At 39.3% G+C, this 19,713-nt stretch overlaps 1 protein-coding gene across 2 annotated transcripts; it reads right to left on the reverse strand.

The window, feature by feature from the left end:
• Nucleotides 1–1,016: 1,016 nt before the first annotated feature.
• On the reverse strand, nt 1,017–16,318 carry LOC109464722. Of its 2 annotated transcripts, none has more exons than XM_019761790.1 (13): nt 16,185–16,318; nt 14,528–14,826; nt 12,161–13,209; nt 10,020–10,078; nt 8,844–8,898; nt 7,467–7,527; nt 6,548–6,705; nt 5,657–5,736; nt 5,253–5,324; nt 4,942–5,048; nt 3,083–3,526; nt 2,626–2,924; nt 1,017–1,877 (listed from the first exon to the last, which is right to left on the reverse strand). In XM_019761790.1, exons 1-13 carry the CDS (start codon nt 16,289–16,291, stop codon nt 1,506–1,508), a joined length of 3,162 nt encoding a protein of 1,053 aa, XP_019617349.1. In that variant the 5' UTR covers nt 16,292–16,318; the 3' UTR covers nt 1,017–1,505. The 2 variants fall into 2 exon arrangements, with proteins under 2 accessions (XP_019617349.1, XP_019617348.1); XM_019761789.1 differs by having other exon boundaries at nt 8,829–8,898.
• Nucleotides 16,319–19,713: the final 3,395 nt, after the last annotated feature.

The following is a 19,713-nucleotide window of genomic DNA, read 5'->3' on the forward strand; positions in this document are numbered from 1 at the left end:
ACTGGATGCATGTGCACCTATTAGTAAGTGCACCCAAATTTGGAGCTGTGCACCCAATCTATTTCTCTAGGTGCACCAGTGCATCCAAATTTTTTGTAGGTTTACATTTTAGATATGTTGAATGTATAGTAGTACACAACATATTCTTAACATCTAACGTTAAGTGTCAGAGAAATAATACAATCATTGTTATAGTGTTGACAAGGAAGGAAAGCCTTTTTTGTTCCATTTTTTGTAAGAAGAAAAGAATGCTACAGAATACATGTAACAAAGAATGTAGTTGACACACGCAAGACCACCCATATTACCAATGGTTTGCTCCATTCGTATTCAAACTACCAAACAATTTTTCCCGACACCACACCATTTTAACACTATACACCATCCTACAACACAACCTAGTCTTGCTTTGAGACTTGCTCTCAAAAAACCCTCAAAGATACCAAACATCTTCTTTCATAATTAAAGTACCTAAAATACATTGGATTAAATGCGGACTATTCACATACATTAATATAATTTGTAAAATCATATATGTTACTCTTTGTGCTAAAATCATAAGCAATTTAAGTTCAGACAACTCTGGAAATGTTTATAATATCACAAAGCACTTTGAACACCAGTGTTTAATATATTCTTTACACCCTTAAATTTCGCAAGATAATTCAGTTTCTGATACACATGTTAATATTCAGTATTTACAAAATACATAAAGATGTACAACTATGTAGTCACATTCTACAAATATGATAAAATGCATCAATAACAAAAAATGAAGTATTAATGACAGGTCTTTACTTTAATAAAAAAACTGCAAAACTATGTACAAACTCTACAATCTGGTTGCACAGATTTACAGATATTATAGTACTCGTTTAGTTTTTTTTATCAAGATTAAAATTGTTAGATCTATAATGTGAAACTTTTTTCGGAATAGTATAATACATTTTTTTGTATTATGGAAGTAAATGATCCATTGCTCAATTAAGCTCTATATTTTCTTTCTTATATTTTAGCGTTTTCTAATAAAATCTAAACTTCCTAAGCTCCCAGGCTTAGTAAAAATTGTCTTTTTTGAGTAAAATTGATGTCTTTCATCCTCGACATGCCAATAAGTTAGAAGTTCCTATATACAGTCATGCTAAGGCCACACTAATTTAATTTATTGGTTCTTGGATTCGCCTCTTCATTTCTTTCTGATTTACAAAAAAAAGGCTTATATTTTGCCCCCAACAGTTAAGGTAAATCCTTTTCTTCCTAATTGTTACAGTTTTTCCATCTATCAATGCAGTGATTAAAAGTTCAAAATTCATTCTTTAAACATTAACCCAGCTTTTCGTGTTGACTTCATGGCTCATATCGTAGCATTTGGAGCTATAATAGGATGCCTAGATCTGTTTTAATTTTTTTTTCACCCTGTACATGTTTGCTTTATATTTTTTCATGAAAAATCCGAGAACCAACAAATTAAATTGGTGTGGCCTAATACCAGTAGTTTCAATTTTTTAAAGGCTTGTACTGGAATAACTGTCATCCTCATCATCATCTATCTCAGAGAGTGGCGGCTTGATACCCACATCATTCTCTAGATCTATTCTGTCCAAATCTGTGCTTAGTGGACGTTTGGTGATGCTCAGTCTCTGGGTCATTTCCTCTATTGGTCCTTGGCTATTTCTGTGGATGGAAGTCCGTGGTTTTGGTACCGGTCCTGACTGGGAGTTGGGCCTGGATGTTGGGGGATGTTGTGACTCTTGTTTGTGCTTCTCTACGTCCTCCAGTATGTGTTGATTCTGATCCTTCCAGTCCTGGACATCCTTGGATGTGAGTTGTGGACTGGAGAGGAGTCTGTCAATGGCCTCCAGGTTGCCTTCTTTATCCTGCATATAGTGTTGAACACAAAGCTCTGTCAGTATTGGAGGAAAGCAAAAACAAAGGGAAAAGGTTCTATATGGCAGATAATTGTCATTAAACTTAGCTTAGTCTACTAGCAAAATTTACCATTGAGAGGTTGAAACTAGCATTTCAGAAGGGTCAAGATTTTTCCTGGGGAGCATGCCCCCGGACCTCATTTGGATTGTCATGCACCTCAAACCTTTGGCCTTGGACATGATTTTATGTCAAACAAAATTAAGAAGACAGAAAACAATTTCTGGCTGGCTACACTGACCAGAACGGTTCAACAGAAACAGAGCTATGTAATAAGTCTAATCCTGGGTGTTTTCCTTTTCCAAAGGGTTACACATGCACATGAATCCCTGTGACTGCTGTTTGACTAATAAACTGGTGGACGTACCAACCACTAAGTATCTGATACCAGCCCAGAAAAGAACAAGAAGCAGTCATGCCTTCAAGTATCAAGCAAAAATTGAGCTGTTCAAAAACTTGTATTTCCCAAGCACTATCGTGGACTGGTACTCGTTGCCACCAAGCACAGTTGGGCATCATAACTAGAAAGCTTTAAACAACTCCTGGAATTAAATGTGCAAAGACTGAGTGTATCAAGTCATTCGGTGTGATATAGCTAGCTGCCACCGTGCTGCGTGCCTGCGAAGCTGGTGTGTTATGCCAAAGGGCGGTTATACCGGCTATACTGATACAGATACAGATGACATTTTGCAATCAAACCTTGAGCACTCTTGTGAGCTTCTGCAGCTTCAGCTCTTTCTCCTGTTTCTCCGTCAGCTTTTCTTGCCTAAACTCCAGCATCTTAATCATCTTCTCCTCCTGTAAGACGCTCCAAGACTGTCGGTACAGGTTCTTCAGCTCGTCCGTGGACTCTGAGCCAAACTGTGGCGGCGGAGGCACTACCAGCATGGGTGAGGAGGCGGTAGAGGAGGAGGAAGATGTTGAGGAGATGGGGGTGACGTGGGTGCACTCTGAGTCACTGCTGGTGGTGGAAGACTGGCCCCATTGATCTGGTGACACTGGAGTGAGGAAATGTTAGGGGGAAGGGGTGTAAGTAGGGCTGCATACTGGTTCTGTATACCGGTACAGTACTGCAAAAAAACTTATTTATAAACCCCAGTTTATACCAGTTAATTACAGAACTGAAAAGCAGAAAATCTATGCTGCACATTCATACCTGGAGGGTTGGACGGCGGTCTTGGAGGGTTGTACTTGGGTTTTGGAGGTTCGTATGTGGGTCTTGGAGGCTCATACGTGGGTTTTTGAGGCTCATACGTCGGTCTTGAAGGGTTGGACGGAGGTCTTGGAGGCTCATACGTGGGTCTTGGAGGCTCACACGTGGGTTTTGGAGGCTCATACGAGGGTCTCTTCTCCGGGGGAGGGCTCTTCTTGGTCCCGTTCACGCCATCCACCGCTGCCAGGTAGCTGGGCTTCCTCTTCTGTTCCCGCTTCATACTGGTTCTAACCGGTGCACTGGTGGGAGGGGGGCTGACAACAGGGCTGTCATCAAACACTGGGCGCTCGGGGGAACCCTCCTTCTCTTCTCTTTTGGTAGGACTTACAGGATTCGGGGACGGAGGCTCACTTTCTTCATCACTCTCGCTGTAGTAACCGAAGCCCTCTGCGTGAAGAGAATACAGGATGAGAAAGGTAATTATAAGGTTCTAGCACTTGGATGATATGTCTTGCCAAGGAGGTTATAGTAGGGCCTGCTTGGGGGGTAGTGATTAAGAATTATGCAAAATTTTCGCTGTCAATTACGAATTACGTTAAATTCTCAGAGCTGATTACGACTTTACGCTTTGCAGATAATATACTATTACAAATAACGTTGATTTTTCGGGAGGCTGCTTACGGATTACGAAGACTAAAAAGGCCTGAGTACGCCTTACATGTACAAAAAAGGGCATGCAGGCCCCCTTATCGTGATGGTTATCACATAATTACATGACTGTGCATTTGTACATGTGCCAGCTACCGTACTGTAGGGCTGAAAATATGATTTGGGAACATGGTTGAGATTCGTAGGATGTCACAATTATATGCTGAATCCCTGAAATTTTATCCAGCCAACTGAAATGCACTCAGTGAATTGGGATATCAGCAAGATGATTGTTTTGTTGAAATGAAGAATGCAAAAATGTGCATGCCATCCTGAGACGGCTGAAATGTAGTCTGGTCACATGTATGAGCATGTTACAGTGTTTCTAATGGGGATTCAATACAAATAAGATTAAGTACACAGACAGTATCCATCACAAGCTCCCCTGGGAACACAATTAGGCAGATGTTGCTCTGCTGAATAGTCCTCTGTTAATGGGAACAGTACAAATTTGGGTTCTTTAAAATGTACATCATGTACATGTACAATGTATCAGGAGTGTGGATAGTACATGTCATTGTTACATAAATTTTGTGCTCTAGCATGTAGCATTTAGGTGACACCTGTATTGGGCAATGGCCAGAAAAGAGGTGGCATCTTTCTCATTGTAACACAATATAAAGGTCCTTTTTTGTGAAAACACCATTTATATTACCTACTACACCATACTTTTGTACATCTATGATTAACCACACACGATACATAGTTCACAGTAAGCTAAACATGGAAATATCCAAGTGACAAGCAGCTGTGATATTGTGACAGCACACGTGCAAATTCCAACCAGCTAACAGTTGGACACAACACTACAACATAATATTATATTGTATCATTACATATTGTATGTTAATATGTACATGTACTAATCACATAGACTGCCTCAGGAGAGACACTGGCCTGGAGGTGGACTGTTTGGGCCAAGTGATGGAAGACAGATCTAGAGAGTGTTGGTCAGCCATTTTGACTCAAGGCCAGAGACACCAGGACTCGACATAAGTCAAATCAATCACAAGATGGTATCTGTAACTCAGAGGTGCAACACATGTAAACTTAACCTTTAGCACACTGAAGTAGCTGTTTGGCTACTGATTCTCCATCAATACGTACGGGGTTAGGCAATAGGGTGAAGGTTAATAAGTTTCTCTCCCACTCACCTACGATGGCTGGACACTGCTTAGCCAGCTCCAGAATATTGAGAGACTCGTCGTGGATACTCTGTCTGTCATACTGGATAGATGCCAGCTGCAGCTTGTTCAGCCATCTGAAACATACAGACAATGTCCAGCTCATAAAACTTGTGTTTAATCTAGTATTTAATATTAAAGTCTGTGTCTCTATCTACTACCTGTATTGGTATAGCCAGTATAACTGCCATTTGGCGTAACACAACAGCTTCACAGGCACTCTGCTGAATGAACTTACATGAAAAAAGACCAGCTAAAAGTATGTCATACTTAATACATACCTATCACGGTCCTCTTTACTGTCTGTTGCAAAAAAGAAGGTCTTGATTTCTGAATGGGAGGCTTTTATTCCACTGGAAAATTCAATGACATGTCAAGTAAGAACAGATTTGTTAGAAAAGCAAAGACGAGCACATACATTGTACATTTGTACTAGTACATACTACTTTTGGGTTTGATATGATTGTATTTATCTATACATGTAGTTGCCCCACAAAAAAGAGCAGTGATACTGATATTGTTTTTCAAAACACATCTTGCACTTGTCTAGTGGAATCCTGCAAAACGTCTACTGATTATGTATTCATTGATATATTAATAATCTATTGGAAAATAACACAAATATTTGCTCTTTTAAGTTGTTTCATAAAGAATTTAAAGAGTTTAGGGATGGAGTTTTATTTACAATTTCCTGCCACATTCGGTGTCAGTAGCATAGACCACAGAGTATTCAGGTAGGTTGATGATTCCTTCAGCTTTCAGAGCCTGAAAAGACAGAATGTCAGAAATTCAAGACAACGTTTTTCTACAACTGATCATCAAAAGAATACACATTGTTAAGTGTTATGTGTATAGAATGGTACCAACCAACAGATTAATCTAGAAATGTGATGATCTATACTAATGTTGTCAAATCATTTCACCTTAATATAACTTTTAGTACATTTTCCCTTTGTTGTACTTTTTTGTGTACTTTGAACAAATATAATGCACTTGCATTTTTCCTAAGAATCCAAACAGTCAAATATGATTACACATTTACAAATGTACCTTCTGAATGTTGGAAATTCAAATATATGAAGTAAACAAAAACACAACAATGTAATAGTTGAAGCAGGTTTTTTTCCAGAAAAATTTAGCATGAGGGAGCAGATCGCAAGCATGACAAGGAACAAAGCGACCGAGGGGGGATCTTTTTAAAAAGTGGCCACTTAGGGTTCAATCTGAAAATTGGTCTGAGGGAGCAGCTCCCTTATTCCCCTGTTTAGAAAAAACCCTGGTTGAAGTGTTTACATGTATATGCTTTGTTCCAACACAAGAAAGGAATTCACCATAAATTTGCCATTAATTTTATCAACCTTTGTCAGATGTATGATCCACTTGCTGACTCTATGGAAGTTGGAAGCATGATGACGTCAGGAGTGAATCAAAAGTGGCAGAAAGACAGTTCTTGTGTTGGAACAAAGCTTAGACTCTACAACTACATTTGTGTACATGTATGAATTCCACCAACACAGATGGGCTTTCATTTGAATAAAACCACATTATTTGACCACCTGTGAACCTTACTACTTACCTCCGGACCAGCGTAGTAGTAGAGGGAGAACTTCTTCAGCACAAACCACAGTTTCTTCCACTTCAGTCCAAATAACTTCTTCTGGTCCTTCTTCTTCCACAGCCAGCCTTGGCAGTCTCCATTTCCCAGGTCCTTACAAGACATTCTTCTCCTCGAGTCTGGAAAACATGGAGCAAAAATGTCATGAACCTTTGGGCCACACCAATTCAATTTCTTGGTTAACGGATTTTTCTAGAAAAATAATGGAGCGGGCGGACAAAATAAAAATAAAAACAGGCGTAGGCATCCTACTATATATGGCCCAAAATGGTACAATAGGAGCCATGAAGTCAACACTCCAGGCTGGTTCAAAATTTAAACAATGAATTTTGAACTTTTAATGAGACCACAGTGACTGCATTAAAAGATGGAATAACTGTAACAACTAGGATGAAAAGGACTGTTTTCAACTGTTCAGGACAAAATATGAGCATTTTGCAGTTGATTCTGAATTTTTATCTTTATTTACATATCAGAAAAAAATGAAGTGGCCGAATCCGTTAACCAAGAAATTAAATTGGTGTGGCCTTAATTGTGAAAAGTCATTCAGACCTTTCTTCTTCTTTCCTTCTTTGAGGGATTTGATAAATTCCACAAGGTACACTTTCAAACAAAACACAATGCAATCACATCTACATATAATCACTATAAAAAAAGGGCATACAGATTATACATTTGTACATTGTAGTACACATTATTAGCTGGATTAATACATTGTAATATACATGTTGAAAGTTACACATAGGATGCGTGCTAAAGGCTGTTGTATGGCTAAAGAAAGAAGACATTGTACTGAACTTACAATTCTGAGTGCCCAACAAAGATGATGCTGGTAAATTCACTGTCCTACATGTACATGTCACATTTAAGATGTACTTACATTTTTGAGTGCCCGTGACCTTGTTCTTTTGTCTCCTCTGAACAGGTGGATCTGGAGGCGGCTGGTCAACATAAAACTGACAATTAACATGACAAGTCCTGTCAATCATTCATAAGGCCTAGGAAAAAAAATGTTGTGTTTTCCGTTTCCCGACCGACCGTGGAAAAAACTGCCAACCCTAGCCTTTTTTTGGAGCATAAATTTTTTGAGCTGATCGACTTTTTCTAGCTCCATGATTTGACAATTGAGTGATGAAATATTGTACTATCGCTTTTCCAACATTGACATTGAAAATGAAAGTCTCCCTGTGCAAGTTTTAATTTGTTAAACTTTTGTATAAGTTGGATCACTAGAGATTGCTAAAGTCTAAAACAAGAATTTCAAAGAAAAAAAAAGATAATCCCTACCTATCGACCCTAACTTTTTTCATGACTGAAACAGGAAACACAACATTTTTTTTCCTAGGCCTAACACTAATCAATTTTTCATGAAATCTTACACCTCCTTACTATTCAAAGTTTGTTCATTCTGCTTTCGAACAAAAGCAATTTGTTATACTAAAGTATCATAACCAGTATCACAGAATATTGCAGAAAAAGCATGTAACAATTGTACATGCACAGTGTGTGTTGAGTGTAAAATGGTATGAATTTTACACAGAAAACATTAAGAAGACATGCATGTACAACTACATTTGTACATGACTGCCCACCATTTGGAAGGACACTCTGGAGTAGGAAGGAGAGAGACAACTGCAGAAAGGGTTCTTGGCTGTGTTCTAAAGTAATGGCACAGAAAATGTGCAACAAACACACATGGAGAACAGGAGAAGAAGAACACATGAAAAGATACAGTGGAAGAGACACAGCATGTGTAACAGAAGACTTTCTGTTGTGAATGTTGCAATCTAAAAATAGGTGAACCAGTACTTCAACTAGTACTGCTAACAAAAGCAATGACCTGTACTTTTATGCTCTCTAAACCTACAACTCTAATAAGGTGTAATTCAAGATTTTAAAACTTAATTCAAAATCACCTATAGTACATGTAAGTGTTGTACTTTAACTCGCTGTTTCTCAAAGCATTACAATGATCTTTTATTACTGACAAACAGAAACACTGTTTAATTTTGTTGCTGGAAAATACATATTAACTGAAAAATAATCAAGCAATACCTTAGTTTGTTTTTAGACCACTTTATCATAATTACCGGTAATCTTATACATAGAGGATGCATTTTTGACATGTACAGTCTTTGTTTGTAATCAACTGTCATTATGGTAAAATGTGTTGATATGCACAGAGACCTGTTTACACTAATTTTGGTTATAATCACAGTAAAGACTGTAAAGACTGCCCTACCATATTCTGCTGTACCTGTGATGTACTTCCAATTCGGACTGGCACCCCTCCAACTATGGTCACTGAGTAGCTGTGAAAGGGGAGAAAGGAGAGACCATTTGTGATCGACATAACATACCACTGATATCATAGGAAATAGACATGGTACAGTCAAGTACATGTAAACAGCTGAAACAGAAATGACAACTTCCACTAAAAAGTTTCAGTTTTTGCCTTTACTCTCTTATGCCATTGCCTTCAAGCTTGGCAGAAAATTTTAAATATACATGTTGATAATAACAAGTATTGATATAAGAAAATGTGTTAGATTGAACTAAAAATTGTATATCTTCTAGAAATTTTTCACTGAAATGTCAAAAAGAAATAATCATCTGCAGAGTTTAACAAATTAAATCCTTCTTGGTTAGATTAGATTAGATTGTTTGACTAGAAAATTGACAGGATAATGAAAAATTAACCTTTCTCTTGCTCAATACAAAACAGCTATTAAAAAAGTGTACAAAACACACTTTATCATAGAAAATTACATGTAATAGGTGTGACTCATACTTAAGTTAAATCCATTAAAATTTGTAAATTTGTACCATATAAATTTTATTCTTTGGTGCGAAAGATTTAGCAAATTCTTAATACACCTACTTACATTGGTTCATGTATTTTTATATTCTCATCCAAACCTTGCTTCTACATGTATTCAAACAATCCAGTATGAAAATCCAGCATGTCCCTTTGTATCATATGGCAAAGACACACATACAGGATATAACATCTGTGTCCATAATATCACCAGGGTTCATAATATCACCAGCTTGAGAAACAGTGTGCTTAAAACAGTTAAAGATATTTTTACTCCTTCACACATCAATGTACATACATGTACCTAGGGTATGTTGCAGTAAAAATATCTTTAACTTAAGCACACTATTTCTCAAGGTGGCGATATTATCGACCCTGGTGATATTATGGACACAGATGTTACATTGTATCATGTCATCGTATTAAAAAAATTGTATCATGTATCTTTATATTCTCATCCAAACCTTGCTTCTACATGTATTCAAACAATCCAGTATCAAAATTCAGCACGCCCCTTTGTGTCATATACTAATTTACTATATAGCAAAGAGACACATACAGGATATACAAGTACATGTTACACAACAGAAAAGCATGAATCAGCACCATTCTTACCTTCCTGGTGTAGTGGGAGACTTTGGGGACACTTCCTGCTTCTGTGCTGGTGCGCTGGTCTAGAGAATGTATGAACAAGAAGATAACAGATTTGACAAAGAGATTATGTAGAGGAAAGTCCACCCATCATGTGGGCCTACTGAAAAATGAGATAAACCATATGGGAAAGCCCCTGGGTTTAAAGAGGAACTGTGTCTAGAAACAAGTTATGGGCCTAGGAAAAAAAATGTTGTGTTTCCTGTTTCAGTACTGAAAAAATTTGAGTCGGTAGGTAGGGATTCTTTTTTTGTTTCTTTTTTTTATTAGACTTTGCCTAGTCTCTAGTGATCGAACTTATACATTACAGTTTAACAAAGTAAACCTTGCATGAGGACACTATATTATATTAGGAGGACACTATATTATATTTAGGATAATATTTTCAATGCCAATGTTGGAAAACTAATTGTACAATAGTGTTTCATCACTCACTTGTTAGATCATGGAGCAAGAAAAGGTTGATCAGCTTGAAAAATTTATGTCCGTTGCAAGGGTCCACCCAAAAAAAAGCCGGAAGTGTTTTCAAGGCTCGGTTGGGAAACAGGAACAATATTTTTTTTTCCTCAGCCTGAGCAGAAAATATTCAAAGCTCCCCAAAAGCAGAACAAATGCGGTAACAGCCGCAAATGAGCCAAAAATGAGTTGCCTCAGAAAAATGTTGGGACAGAACAAAAAAGGTTTCATAAAGAATGTTGGCAAACAGCCAAATTAAGGATTGGACTTAATGGTTTTTTCACATGCAGACGTCAAAGATCAATGCTTTATAAAGGCAATGGTGACAGCTGTACATATTTGTCAATGTGTAAATAAAGTATGTACAACTAATGAGATACAATTGCCAGTGTTATCAAATACATGTGTAACATCTGTGTCCATAATATCACCAGGGTCCATAATATTGCCACCTTGAGAAACAGTGTGCTTAAAGATATTTTTACTGCAACATACACTAGGTATGTACATTTGAGGTGTGCAGGAGTACATACCAAAAGTATGTTGCAGTAAAATTTCTTCAAGCACACTATTTCTGAAGGTGGCGATATTATGGACCCTGGTGATATTATGGACACGGATGTTACATGTACAAGTAATTCTCAAACAAAATCAAAATTCAGCTTTTTGCTCTAAAATCATTGTGCAACATTGTAAACTGTAAAGAAGCATATACAACATGTATATGTACATTTGTACTACATGTACATGTAAATGACAACTGTGAATATCTCTTGTAACTGTATAGTATCACTGTGACAATATGTCAATGAGCCCAAAACCTTTTGCAACTGCAAGTTTCAACAAGTTTTCACAAGTTCAAATGACCCTGCTAGCATCAGATATTTCTCAACTCCTGTTTAGAAATTTTTTGGTAAACATGTAAAAAATATAGCTATAGGGTTACAAGTAAAACATGTAGAGAGTCCATTGAAAACCTCAAATATATAATGCACACTAAATATTGCACACTGTTATGTTTCCCACTTTCTAATGTCTCCAACAAATTTCCAAGTGAGGTCACACATGTTTACACTAAATCACAGGGTACTGTTTTTGTACAAACGTCTGTCACCACGTTTATAAACAACTTAGAGCTGGAAATTAGGTCAACCAGGCACCAATTTTGTCTACTTTGGTGGACATTTTTCACTCGCACATTTACCAGTGGTGAAGCTTGCATCAAAGAAGTTAAACAATGCCTGTGACCTTTCCCATAACCAGGGGTCATGGTGTTCTGCTCTGTTTGCTGTGCTGCTGCATGTTGACTTTTGCCCACTTGTAAAACATGCCAGCAATCTCTAACTCATTTAGTGTGTGCTACTTAGCTCTTACTTTTCTGTTTTTAGAAAACCTATGTTTTGCACAACATGACAATTGCATATAGTATTCCAAAAGGACAGAAAGCTACTGCAATTTGCAAGGTGTATTCAACTGGGACCTCTGTGCCAATTACAACAAAACATATACAGCAGTATTACAACTGACATGTCCCCGCCCCTTTTCAGAACAGTCGACTAATTTCTTTCCTTACAGGTTTTACAACTAAAGGGACAACCTATAGGCTGTTGTTATGCAATCTTAGACTTAGGAATACAGTGTTTACCTACCCTGGGTTCTCTGAGGGAGTCCCTCGGCTCAGGAAAAGGTGAGATATCGTGTTTCACTTCCTTGTTGGGAGATCCAGAATAACTGGGCTCCTGCTGCAGGGTGATAACATTTTCCACAGGATCCATCCTCCTGGTGAACTGTTTGGTCTTTTCCCTGGCCAACCTTTCCTGGTTGGGGGGAGGAACAGTCCGAGCAGGCGCAAATCTGTCTTGGATGTCTTCCAGCTTAGCAACTTCTGACGACTCCTTCCTGAAACTTTGTTTACTCGGGTACACTGAAGCTGGCAGCACATTCGCAGGCGCTGAATCTGCAGCCTGGGGGGAGGCACCCTCCTGGTTTGCACCTGCAGATTCGGATTTCTCCTTGTCCTTCTTGAATCTGAGTGAGATTCTGTGCACGTACCTCGTTGTCCTTATTGTGGAATCATCTGTTTCCCCTTTCCCTACCACCCCCCTTTGGAAAGTGGACTCTTCTTCTTCAATACTCTCGTCTTTTGCCAGAGTTTTTACACTAACCTCTTGAAGTTCTGAAACCTGAAGTTCTGAAACTCGTTCTGCAAAATGTTTCCTTGGTGGTCTTTTCATGACATTGCTCTCCGACCCTCCTTCAAATATGGCCAGCTTGGCAGAAAACTGTTCCGTCAGCGGACGAGTCCTCCTTGCCACTTCGTCCATGGGTAGCTTAGAAACTTCTGGGACGCTCTTGAAGGAGTGTCTTCCGTCCATCTTGGCTTGTTCGTACGGAGGAGGGGGACCTCGTGACGCGTTCCTCCCCCGCGGACGGGTTTCCCTCTCCACGCGGAACGCCGGCATGGATGACATGTCCCCCGTCAGTTTTCTCAAGTTAGACGGGACGAAATCCTTGATGGGGGCTTCTTTATTGATGACGATGACTTCCCTGTCAGGTGAGGGGTGTTGAGGGGGTAGTTCAGGCTGGGAGGGGGGTCTGGGGGGCAGGGATCTCTGAGGGGAACTCTCCGCAGACGTTGACGCTTCTGAGATCGTCTCCACTTCCATCCTGACCTGATCTGACAATCTGTGGTTACCGCCTAAAGAAAGACATTTACATAGAACAAAAAGTTTTAATACAAATATTAAAAAAATATCATGTTTAAGCTGTAAAGGGACTATTCAAAATGTATGAAAATAATGTGTCAAGACCATTACGGTGCATTAAAAATACAGGAGGGTATGAAAAAGGCCCAAATGAGATCAAGGCATGCATGAACACTTACTACATGCAACATACTACAAAAGATCATTTTAATGAAAACAGACTCTGCTATGTATAAAATTAATGTTCCCGAACGGTCAAGTCTTAAAATCTGTCTTACTTTTAAATTACATGTAGTTGTTTATCATTTGAACTACATGTAGTAGCTGCATGTAAGTGTTTCCAAGACAAATTTAGTTCAGCATGACAGCACTCCATAAACCATTACGTTCCAACGGTTCCATGCCTTAGACAAGAATTCAAATACAGTACAGGTATCATTAAATCCAATTTTCATCAGCTATCACCAATACTACCAATAATCTGAGCTAAATCAACATGCATGCATGTACCACATTTCATCATGAACGCATTTTGTCCCAGCACAGAAACTGGGACACAGTTTATAAGCAGCATTCAACACTTTCTCACACACTAATCTGACATTCTAACTAAAAAAAGGTACTTCTAATCATCTATATATTCTCCTGAATCTTATACATTCTATCTCTACCTACCTGAAAGCTGTGAATATGAGACTTTCAGAAACATAAGGAAGGGGGTCACAAGAAAAAGATGTCTTGGGAACCTTTCACAAACACGCAGTTTGTCCAAAGACGTGAGTAGTTTGCATATTAGAATGTAAGAATCTTGTTGGGCCCAACACTGCCCTTTATCTGTGGTTATCGGAGTGTGAACTCAAATTTCCCTCTAGGGCAAATGTCGACAGGGCCATGTTTTAACTGTAGGGCCAAAACAAATAAGATATGTACATGTACAGCACATATTCAGCTGGACGCTACATTACTTCATTTTCCACAAATACATTGCGTTGTGTAAATGTGAGAGTTGGTAAAGTTTACTTTTAACATGCTTATATATTCACTAAATTGTGTAATCATGTATACATTTAGGCGTATTCTCTGTTTAGGTGTAACTAGTCATTTGGTGTAATGTAGCCAGCTGCTGCCACGCCGCGTGCCTGCAAAGCTGGTGTGTTATGCTAAAGGGCGGTTATACCGGCTATACCGATACAGATTTGTATGACGTTGTATATGTCATAAGAAATTAATCATTAATCATCATGCAACATCATGCTTGCAGATCTTAACAGAAGTTTACAGAAATTTCATGCTATAAGATATTTCTCCTACCTTCTCTCCTCTCTTCCCTCTCACTGCCCGTCCTGAACCCCTGTATGCCTGTGTCTGGAGGCAGTGACTTTGGCCTTTCCCGCGACCTGTCCCGTCTGCCCTGTCGGGCGCGCATCATGGCTTCCCTCAGCGTCTCCCGTGTTTCCTGTGCCAGTCTGAAGGAGGGGTCGTGGTTCTCCGTGCCCTCGCTGAACGTGGCGGACCGTCGGTACTTACTCTGTCGGTCCAGGAGGTAGTTTGGTGAGCGTGCGCCGAGAGGTAGCGGTCTAGTGGGGCTCAGACTCAGGTCACCCTCCTCCCTGAGAATCAGAAAACATCTTACATGAAATAGACCAAACCGAATGAAAGCTCATCTGTGTTGGTAGAATCCATAGTTATAGAGTTCGACTTGTTCCAACATAAGGAAGAAACTCATAAATTTTCGGTTGATCCCGTCAACCTTCATCAGATGTGTGATGCAATCACTGATCACTTTCCGGTAGTCGGAAGCGTGATGAGGGTTGACGGGATCAGCCAAAAATTTATGTTGAGTTTCTTCCTTATGTTGGAACAAGTCAAACTTTATAACTATGTAATAGACCAGTTTACCTTTCACAGATTGCAGAACTGCTTATGTCACAGGGCCCGGGACATTTCAAATAGAACGCCATTCTAGAACCCGGAATAGAACGCAGCTTTTGCTTGTGATGTCCCCCCTGGCAGATCACTGCAATGGTCTGCATTCTGCTCTCAGATGTCAGAATTGGCTATCTGGTGAAATTGGGCAGAAGGAAACAGGGGACAGCCATCCTTCAGCGAAGTATCGATAAACTTTAGACTCCTTGTACCGGCGCAGGTCAGGAACAGAAATGAAAGTTACCCACGTCGAGAAATCTGCCAGGGGGGGACACCACAAGTAAAAGCTGGTTCTAGAATGATATTATTTTATTTGAAATGTCCCCCTTGTGACATAAGCAGTTCATGCTATATATTGGGAAAAATTCTTGCTTTGATAGACTTTTTGCTTTACTGCTTTTCCTATACATGATTGTGAGTTATCAGTCATCCCTTCAAAACAGAACCTCATCACAAAATTTGACCTTCAGAGATGACAGGGCTGCAAGGTCAAACAGTATGGTTCTGACAGAATAAACCGTTATAGAGAATCTACAGTAATAATGAATCTTGAAGAATCACATCAATCACAGATATCAGCAGGAAAAAAGAGGGGCATGCAGGAAGTGTTATTTCGACATTCAAGACTTAGTGATGAAAGGATAAAGATGGAAACCACACCTCCAAACCTCATGCTCTATCCTGGAACAGTAAGAATATGTTAGCATAAGAATAGAAGCATGCACCAAGAACAGTGGAGAGAGATAACAGTATTAAAGCCATCCAATGCTATTTCAGGGCAGCAATACAAAAAAATACATGTAGATGTATTCTGAATGAGGAAATCTGAGAAAATTGACATTTTCTGTCATTTCTTGGCACATTTTCTTCATCATTTCATACTTGTAGCTCAAAAACAAGTTGCATGAGGTGCCCTTATTTTTTGGTACCAGCAGTAGATAGCAAAAACCAGAATATGATACGAAAAATCCAGTTTTGCCCTGAAATTACTTTGGGTACCTTTGAAGAATGATTTTTTCACAACCAAAAAGCACAGATTTACCACTGTGGGGATGCCGGGCTAACCGGTGACCTGGTCACGACAGTGGAGACTGACTCAATCGAAGCTGCTTCCTCCTCAGAATCTTCCCTATAATTCAAGCAACACATCAGTCATGTCTATAGACCCAGTTCTGGGATGTTAACTTATCATCAACAGTTACTGCAGACAGGGTCCAGTTTAATTCCGGAATTCTAGTTTAATTCCGGACTAATTCCCATATCTCAGCAACCTGACGTCTAGATGGGCTAATATTCTACGATATAGGTAAAAATGATGTAAGAAATATGTTGTAGCCATCGGTGACCCCTTGGGAATTAACCCAATTCTGCAGAATTCTCTGCAGAATTCTGGCTCCAGTCCCCAGAATTCTGCAGATTAACCCAACTCTGCAGAATTCTGGGAACTAGAGCCAGAATTCTGCATGAATTGGGTTAATTCTGCAAAATCTGCAGAATTGGGTTAATTCCCAAGGGGTCACCGATGGCTACAACATATTTCTTACATCATTTTTACCTATATCGTAGAATATTAGCCCATCTAGACGTCAGGTTGCTGAGATATGGGAATTAGTCCGGAATTAAACTGGAATTCCGGAATTAAACTGGACACTGTTTGCAGTACATGCTAATGCTGCAAGGTGGCATAAGTGAGTTGAGTAATGCATGTACACCACACGACACCACATAGTATTGGCAGTGACAATAGTGTGTGAGTGGCAAACCAACAGATTCTAGCAAAAGCCTGGAAAAGCCCAGAATCTTCTTTGTCTCCAATCTGCAGCCAAGCTCACCTATAAGAGACAGAAACATGCAATATGGCTTTGCATTTGGCTGAAGTACAGGTACTAAGCTCTAGGTACTACTTTTTCTCTAGTTCTTTTAACCCTTCAAATGTCACTGAAAGACCAATTAGAAATCTATAGGTGGTTGGTGACATTGGAAGGGTTAATATACATGTAAAAAAATTATTTCATGTATTATGTAAGGTCAGCACAATTCAGCGGTCCGTAATTTCTTTTTATGTACTGCTGCTATGCTGACCACTGTTTTGAATCTTAAAAAAAAAAGGTGTCATATATTTTTGGTGGACTTTCAAGTCTAAAGACCTCTCACCTGATAGCACTACCGCTGTATCTCTAAACTAACGCAAAGATAACAAGAGATGGACATTTCTGAAGAAATGAAAACCCACAGCAAACCAAGACATCTTAAAAGTTTATAATAGCTACTAGTACATGTCAGAAAATCCATGCACAGCCGTAGCCGAAAAGCCAACATAATATCTCCTTCTGCACCTGCGTAGTTCAAGAAGAGAGATAATTAAATGCAAACGAACATGCAGAAACAATAATAAATGGTCAGTTCTGCACCTGCAGCACCTGCGATAGCTACAACTACAAGGTAGCCACCACAATCGCAAGTGGAGAAAAACTTATCTACCCGAGGAACTCGTCCGAAAAATAGTGCTTAAGAACGCTCTGAGACACGCTCTGGGACATGCCACTGAAAGGGATGGGATGGTCAACATCCTCCGATGACCCTGTATGTCTCCTAGAAGATAGTATGATAGGCATTTGTTGGTGACACATTTGCTCATGCATCCAGGTAATACTCTAGATCTTGAGGTAACATGTACAAATGGGACAAAATATTTGAAACATTTTTGCAAGCAGTTATAGTTTATGGCAACAGCTATTGTAGCATTTAGCATAAAATGTACTGGTATATCTACATGTAATATCTATCAAAAAGCAAAGACGGTCCTCAATGACCATTCTACAGTTTGAATCCAGCACTACCGGTAAGTGAGGTATACATGTAGGTACATTTTTTTGTAAGGCATATGATCTATCAATTTCGACAAGACACCTATTATCAAGAATAAAAATGGCAAGCAAATAAGGGCCATGACTAGTACTGTCAGCTACATGTACATGTACGAGCAAGTACATCATCAGATTCTGGTTCCATGCCATGCTGCAAACTACACTCCACACCAGCAGACCTAAACTCTACCACACAAAGTTCCCACAAAACAACTGCAGGCTTCAAATCATCCCAGAAAAAGATTCGATAATTTTACCCCTGTGGTTCAGGTACAGGTGTGACCGGTATGGCTGGGACACTCTGAGACCTGGCAGACAGTGGAGGGAACTCCATGGAACCAAACTTAACGTCAGATGACTTATAGACATGTAAATCAATGGCACTCCCTATGGGGGAGGGGGGCTCGGGTGTACGTGTATGCTGTTCGTTGTCTGAGTCCTCGCTGAAAAAGGAAGACCACCTGAAGTCAGTATCATGATGTTTCCTATATATTGGCATGCTGCATAATCGTTATAACGTGCTTTGCAGCTATTTATTGGACACAAAAACAGCAGGCAGTGCTAGTTATTGCTACAAAATATCACATACATGTAGCGTTACAAAGATTTCTTTCCTCACATGAAATTGGTGATTTTATACCTTTGTGAAATGTTTGGAGTTTTTGCAAAGTTCTTCTTTAATTTATTCATTATTTCTCTGTCTACTTCTCTCTATGCATTTTCCCACTAGGAATCCAAGCATCAGACTTTCTGCCTAATTCTTGTTGGCTCCCGGCCTGAGTTTCAGGGACCGGTACCAACAGTAACTTCCTTTTTTGTGGTCTGTGGTTTGGGGTTTCCCCCCACCCACGTACCGTTCAAACACACATTTAAGCAAACACACACACTGTCAGGAAAACATGCCCCAAACAATACCTCCATACACAGAGGTAATAAACTGATGCATCTTAAAATTTGACAGGAAGTGAGAAAGTGACCTGATGTGGAGAGTGCGTAACGGTTCTGTGTCAAATACTTCATCATCATCATCTGATACGTTCACAGGATTCAGCTCTTCCCTGATAGAAACGTGACAGTCAGTTGAGAAGAAAGAAAATTAAATTACATGGAGAATAATTTCTCAACAGAGTATGTAAGATGCTGGTGGGGCCTCCAAACTGGTTACCCAAGCAGTGTACCCTTGTGTCTTATAGTTGCAAACGGTTGCATACATGTGTAGCACATACGGCTGTATATACTGGCAAATACAAGCCAAATCTTAGCCAGCTCATGCCTGCACTATCATGTCCACCTATGGAATAAAATTAAAAGCAGCCAAGTGCTGACTTCTCTCACAGACTAATGCAGCCTATTCTATTACAAAATCAGTATCGCCTGAAACTCTGAAACTGCAAAAAGCCAGTATGACGCACAGTGCTTTTACTCAATGAAGATAAAAATATTGAATTAATTTCATCAAAAAACTCTTAAGCGGCTACATTGTATGTATTACCAAGAAAAAGATACTACAGACCATAACTAACAAATGCTTGTGCAGTTAAATGTGCACAACATGAAAAGTCCTACTTACATACATGTAACTCTAATTTCTCTGATAACAAGAATTTAGAAGAATTAGTAAGCACCAAGCAACCTTGACCCCTTAAAAAAGCCACAGGCATCAGTACAAAATAAGCAATTAGGAAATAAAAGCAAATTCCAACT

This window comes from Branchiostoma belcheri, unplaced genomic scaffold (genome assembly GCF_001625305.1).
Source record: "Branchiostoma belcheri isolate BF01 breed outbred unplaced genomic scaffold, Haploidv18h27 scaffold14, whole genome shotgun sequence".
In the NCBI taxonomy this organism is placed as follows: Eukaryota; Metazoa; Chordata; class Leptocardii; order Amphioxiformes; family Branchiostomatidae; genus Branchiostoma; species Branchiostoma belcheri.

What these genes read in the sequence shown, in the direction of transcription:
- LOC109464722 (XM_019761789.1), bottom strand. Translation starts at nt 16,291, where the DNA reads ATGTGTTGCTTGAATTATAGGGAAGATTCTGAGGAGGAAGCAGCTTCG. An exon ending in GGTCACGGGCACTCAAAAAT is followed by an intron (nt 6,706 to 7,466) that starts GTAAGTACATCT and finishes CATGTTTTCCAG; the next exon opens with ACTCGAGGAGAAGAATGTCT. An exon ending in AGCTCACAAGAGTGCTCAAG is followed by an intron (nt 1,878 to 2,625) that starts GTTTGATTGCAA and finishes CACTATATGCAG; the next exon opens with GATAAAGAAGGCAACCTGGA.